This window comes from Medicago sativa, chromosome 5 (assembly GCF_051527215.1).
Source record: "Medicago sativa cultivar Bolivia chromosome 5, Bolivia_mono, whole genome shotgun sequence".
Lineage (NCBI taxonomy): Eukaryota > Viridiplantae > Streptophyta > Magnoliopsida > Fabales > Fabaceae > Medicago > Medicago sativa.
In genome coordinates this window covers 22,975,369-22,981,368 of record NC_140753.1, presented here as the reverse complement: position 1 = coordinate 22,981,368, position 6,000 = coordinate 22,975,369, and the positions used below count along the sequence as shown (strand labels likewise).

The window sequence follows — 6,000 nt, the reverse complement described above, 5'->3', positions numbered from 1 at the left end:
CAGAGAAACACACACAGAGATGCCAAGAAGAAAGATTGCAAGGCTTTGTTCTACATTCATCAATGCATTGACAACAAGGTGTTTGAGAAAATTGCTGATGCAGAAAGTTCCAAGGAAGCATGGGATACGCTTGTGAAGTATTTCAGTGGAGATGATAAGGTGAAGAAGATAAAGTTACAGTCTTTGAGAAGACAGTATGAGTTGCTTCAAATGAAGGATGAATAAAAGATTGAGGATTATTCCTCATATGTTCTAACAATCACAAATCAGATGAAGCTTTGTGGTCAAACTCTTTCTGATAAGTTAGTTATGGAGAAGATTCTGAAGACTCTCCCATCTTAATTTGATCACTTGGTGATAACGTATGAGGAAACTAAGGATCTAAATGAAGTGAAGATTGAAGAACTTCAAGGAGCATTAGAAGCTCATGAGATGAAGATAACTGGCAGAAAGGTGGAGAAAGATGAGGAACAGGCACTGCTTGCAAGATTCAAGCAAGAAGAGTCCAAGAAAGAATTGTGGAAGAAAAGAAAAGGAAAGAATAATCAGAAACAAGGTAATAAACCTGAATCTTCAAAGAATGAAGCTGAATCTTCCAAGAATCAAGGGAAGAAAGATAAAAGGAAGGTACAATGTTATTGTTGTGAAAAATATGGACATTATGCTTCTGAATGTTGGTTCAATAAAGATAGAAAGGGAAAGAACAAAGAGCAAGAAGCTAGTGTGGCTCAAGAAGATTCACATTCTGATAATGATTCAGTCATGTTAATGGCTACTACAAGTGATAAAGAGTCAGAGGCAATATCAGATACTTGGTATCTTGATACTGGATGCTCAAATCATATGACTGGTAAGAAGGAATGGCTGGGTGAATTTGATGATAACAAGAAAACCAGTGTGAGATTGGCAGACTGCAGAAGTATGAAAGCAGAAGGTATGGGAAATGTGACCATACAAGGAAGTGAAGTGCAATCTCATGAACGTAGGTCAACTCATAGAGAAAGGTCATCCCATACCTTCTGCTTTCATACTTCTGCAGGTTTTCTCTATGAGTATGAAAGCAGAAGGAATGGCTTGTAGGTTTTCTTACTGAAGTACAGCTTAAAGGTTTCATCATCTATGTTCCTGGAATGAAGTGCAATCTCATGAGCGTAGGTCAACTCATAGAGAAAGGTTATTCAGTAACAATGGAGGATGAAACCTTTAAGTTGTACAATCCAATGAAGAAGCTCATACTGCAGTCAAAGCTTATAAGAAACAGAACCTTCAAAACCAGCATAGTGACTAAGGAGCAAATCTGCTATAAAGCTTCAGTGAAGGATGATGAATCTGAACTCTGGCATAAAAGGTATGGACATTTGAATTATAGGAGCTTATGTTTACTGAAAACTAAGAATATGGTGATTGGGGAGTTAAATGTGAAGATCCCTGAAAAATCATGTAGCATATGTCTAGTAGGAAAGCATTCTAGGTCATCTTTCAAGTCTGATTTGAAGATGAGAGCAAAGCATGTGTTGAATGTGGTGCATTCAAATATATGTGGACCTATAGAAACTCCTACATACAGTGTAAATAGATACTTCATCACATTTGTGGATGAATATTCAAGGATGTTGTGGTTATACTTGATAAAACTCAAGAGTGAAGCTCTGGAAGTTTTTAAGAAGTTCAAGGTGTTAGTTGAAAATTAGAGTGGCATGAAGCTGAAGATTCTAAGAACAGATGGGGGTGGTGAATATACCTCTAGAGATTTTGAATCTTAGTGCTCAAATCAGGGCATTATCCATGAAGTCACAGCTCCTTACACTCCTCAACATAATGGACTTGCTGAAAGAAGAAATAGGAGTCTGCTCGATATGACCAGAAGTATGTTGAAGGAGAAGAAGCTACATCATGAATTCTGGGATGAAGCAGTCAATACTGCAGCTTATATTCTTAACAAGTGTCCTACTAAGAAGATGAAGGATAAGGTATCTGAAGAGATCTGGTCAGGTAGGAAACAATTTGTCAATCACTTGAAGGTTTTTGGCTCAATCTGCTATAAGCATGTTCCTGACTCCAGAAGAAAGAAGCTGGAGGACAAAAGTGAAGCAATGATACTGGTTGGATATCACAACACTGGAGCATACAGATTGCTTGATCCACACTCTAAGAAAATTGCAATAAGTAGAGATGTGAAAGTGTTTGAAGAAGAATTCTGGGATTGGAATTCAAACAAATGCAGTGTATCTGAGAAACAGGTCATCATTGAAGATAACAAAGAGCCTGATGAGCTTATTACAGATGAAGAAGCTGTAATTGAAGAGTAATCTGATGAGGAGCCAACCACTACAGCTAGACCACAGAGAAACAGACAGATCCCAAGAAGACTGCAGGATTGTCAAGTAACTGGTGATGATGAAGTAGGTTCTGATGGTGAAATAGTGCATTTTACAATGTTTGCAGACACAGAACCAGTAGACTATAAAGCTGCTTTGAGTGATGAAAACTGGAAAGAAGCTGTGTTGGATGAACTAAAGTCCATTGAGAAGAATCAGACATGGGATTTAGTCAAGCTGCCTGATGGAAATAAGGCAATAGATGTTAAATGGGTTTTCAAGTTGAAGTTGAACCCTGAAGGGAAAGTAGTAAAGCACAAGGCCAGACTTGTAGCTAGAGGTTTCCTGCAGAAGGAGGGTTTTGATTACACTGAAGTGTTTTCACCAGTTTCCAGGCATGAAACTATCAGACTAGTGATAGCGGTGGCAACCAGTAAAGCTTGGCCTCTATATCATCTGGATGTGAAATCAGCTTTTCTGAATGGTACATTAGATGAGACAGTGTATGTTACACAACCTCCAGGATTCATAATCAAAGGGAAAGAAGATAGGGTGTTCAAACTAAACAAGGCTTTATATGGTTTGAAGCAGGCACCTAGAGCCTGGAACAAAAGAATTGACAAGTTTTTTGTTGACCTTATGGTAACTGGAAGCAACATGAAAGACATTGAGGATTTCAAATCAGTCATGAAGTCTGAGTTTGAAATGACAGATTTGGGAAAACTTGCTTACTTTCTGGGAATGGAATTTCTGAGAACCTCAAAGGGATTGATACTTCATCAAGCAAAGTATGCCACAGAGATATTGAAGAAATTCAATATGTTAGACTGCAACTCATCAATCACTCCTGCAGATCCTAACATAAGAAATGAAGTCACAGAAGATAATGAAGATGTTGATCCAACTATGTTCAGAAGGCTTATTGGTTCATTGAGATACTTATGTCAAAGCAGGCCAGACATAAGCTATTCAGTTGGAATTGTTAGCAGGTTCATGAGTAACCCTAGTAAAACTCATTTCTTAGCAGCTAAGAAGATTTTGAGATACATAAATGGTACTTTACAGTATGGAATCTTATTTCCTAAGGCACAAGAATCTGAGCAGCTCAGCATGACAGGCTACTCTGATGCAGACTGGTGTGGAGATAAGATAGACAGGAGGAGCACTACAGGCTTTGTATTCATGCTTCAGGGAGCACCTGTGTCATGGACTTCAGAGAAGCAGTCAATTGTGGCTCTCTCTAGATGTGAGGCCGAATATGTTGCAGGTTCAGCTGCAGCTTGTCAAGCAAACTGGTTGCAGAATGTTCTTGAGGATCTGATGATCAACATTCAGCAACCTATCAAGCTTCTGATAGACAATAAATCTGCAATCAATCTAGCTAAAAACCCTATTGCACATGGCAAGAGCAAACACATAGAGACCAGATTCCACTACTTGAGGGATCAAGTGAACAGATGCAAGATCAAGGTTGAATACTGCTCAACACTTAATCAAGTTGCTGACATCTTCACTAAACCTGTGAAAAGGGCCCAGTTTCTGAAGCTTAGAAGAGAGTTGGGTGTAGTTTGCTTTGATAGTTTGAATTAAGGAGGAGTATTAGGGTGTGATTCAAACCTTATCCATGTTTTGTTTTTCTGTTAGGGTTTGTTACTTGCTTCATAAGTAACTAACTGTTTTCCTTTATTTTAGCTAGATAGTTATCTGTTTTTGTTGGTTACTTGATACACAAGTAACAGGGTACACTCTTGTATGTGTGTGTGTGTGTGTTATATATATATATATATATATATATATATATATATATATATATATATATATATATATATATATATATATATATATTGTATCCCTCTATGAATAAACAATGCAATTCACACAATTCATTCTTTTCTCTTAGCTTTAGAAAACTTTCATTCTTTTCATAACAGAAACAGTGTCTTCCTCACCAAGTAATCAACACAATTTCTCATAAACCCTAAATTAGAAACTGCTTTTCCCCAACAGTATCCAGATAAAAGCATATTGAAATGCAATTGTCATTGTTTGAACAATAAGCTAGAAAATAAGATTCCAAATCAAGTAAAACTAAGGTTTAGCAATTCTTGAAAGGAAAAGTTCTCATAACATGTTACATACATGATACACCACAAATAAAAAATACTCAAATATTAAATCAAAAGCAACAAATTAGAGATTTCATACACTGTGATTAAAGAAAGACAAATACAAGTCTGAAAAGTGTTGTAGTAAAAGAAACTGTGCAGAACCTAAATTGCCATTGCACTTTGAAGTGGAAGCCCAAAACCTACCAAATCACATCACAACGAATTATCACTTTACATTGTGAAAATTAGACTCTTTAGAATGAAAGGATTACAACAAAATAGCTCTTGAGGGTCCAGAATAGTACTTCATAATTGGTGATGCTGAGTTAAAATAGTAAATCATATAATAGTGACAGAAGAGTGTATAAAATAATGTATTCTATTCTTTTCTTTTTTTGAGCAAATAATGTAGTATTCTATTCTATCACACTTATGAAAAGTAATATGCCAAAATTCGGTCTTGAATTTGCGTGAAAAAATATCACAAAAAAGACTACAATTAAATTAGTACTTGACACACCGTTTAGAGTTAGCGGGGTTTTTTCCCCCAAATTCCTTGGCTTCGCCAAACAAAACAATTTCACACACACAGAGGGGAGGGTTTCTTCTTCTTCTTCAATGGTGGGAGTGAGACGCGGTGGTGACGTAGTTCGTGTCGTTGTCGCCGGAGACAGTGGAACCGGTAAAACCAGCCTTGTTCACGGCGCGCCACGATTTCTACATTGTGATGGTGTCCCGATCAAAATCATTGACACTTCTTCACGGTAACGTTCATTCCTTCGTTCTTATCTTCCTCAAATTCCAATAATGGACACACATTTAATCAAATGTTTCTTACTTTCCCAATTATAGAAATCAAATGCTGCGAATTCATGCATATTTTTTCTTTTGTTGGAATTCTGAACGAATATCTTCACTTATGCATGTGCTTGTGCTTGTAGTACTGAGGACACTGATAAAGTTACTGAAGAATTACAGCGGGCTGACTCAGTTGTCCTTACTTATGCATGTGATCGCTCCGAGACACTTGAAAATCTAACCACGTTTTGGCTCCCTCGTCTTCGAAAATTAGAGGTTCTCATCTCTCTTTGTTCTTCGTTTTTTTTATTTCATTTCTAGGGAATGTATGTTTGACATAGATAGATATTTGTACATCATGAACAGGTCAAAGCTCCGGTTATAGTGGCAGGTTGTAAGCTTGATCTGCTAGATGAAAATCAGCAAGTGAGCCTAGAGCAGGTGATGTCACCACTAATGCAGCAGTTTTGCGAAATTCAAGCATGTGTTGAGTGTTCATCGTATAAGACATTCGAGGTATCTTTTACTCATACTATTTCAATCAAATTCCTCTTTTTTCTTTTTAAGGGTGACACAATTCTAATTAAGTTTCCTTGTTGAAGGTCCAGGAAGTTTTCTTCTTTGCACAAAAGGCTGCTCTCTATCCCATGGCTCCTTTATTTGATCAGGAGTCACAAACTCTAGGAAATTTTACCTTATACCCTTACATATATACTTTCACCCTTACAAATTTTTGAAAATTCCAATTTTATCCAATAAGTCACTTAACCTTTTAC

General features: G+C 37.0%; 1 protein-coding gene across 1 annotated transcript; it reads left to right on the top strand.

The window, feature by feature from the left end:
• The first annotated feature begins 4,984 nt into the window (after window positions 1-4,984).
• LOC146921097 (mitochondrial Rho GTPase 1-like) lies at window positions 4,985-5,961 on the top strand. The gene is made up of 4 exons (XM_085711244.1): window positions 4,985-5,190; window positions 5,368-5,500; window positions 5,591-5,740; window positions 5,827-5,961. The coding sequence occupies exons 1-4, from the start codon at window positions 5,045-5,047 to the stop codon at window positions 5,959-5,961; spliced, it is 564 nt and encodes a 187-aa protein (XP_085567370.1). The 5' UTR covers window positions 4,985-5,044.
• The last annotated feature ends 39 nt before the right edge of the window (window positions 5,962-6,000 follow it).

Coding starts and splice junctions, on each gene's coding strand:
- LOC146921097 (XM_085711244.1), top strand. CDS start 5,045: ATGGTGGGAGTGAGACGCGGTGGTGACGTAGTTCGTGTCGTTGTCGCC. Junction 5,501..5,590: donor CTCGTCTTCGAAAATTAGAG/GTTCTCATCTCT, acceptor CATCATGAACAG/GTCAAAGCTCCGGTTATAGT. Junction 5,741..5,826: donor CATCGTATAAGACATTCGAG/GTATCTTTTACT, acceptor TCCTTGTTGAAG/GTCCAGGAAGTTTTCTTCTT.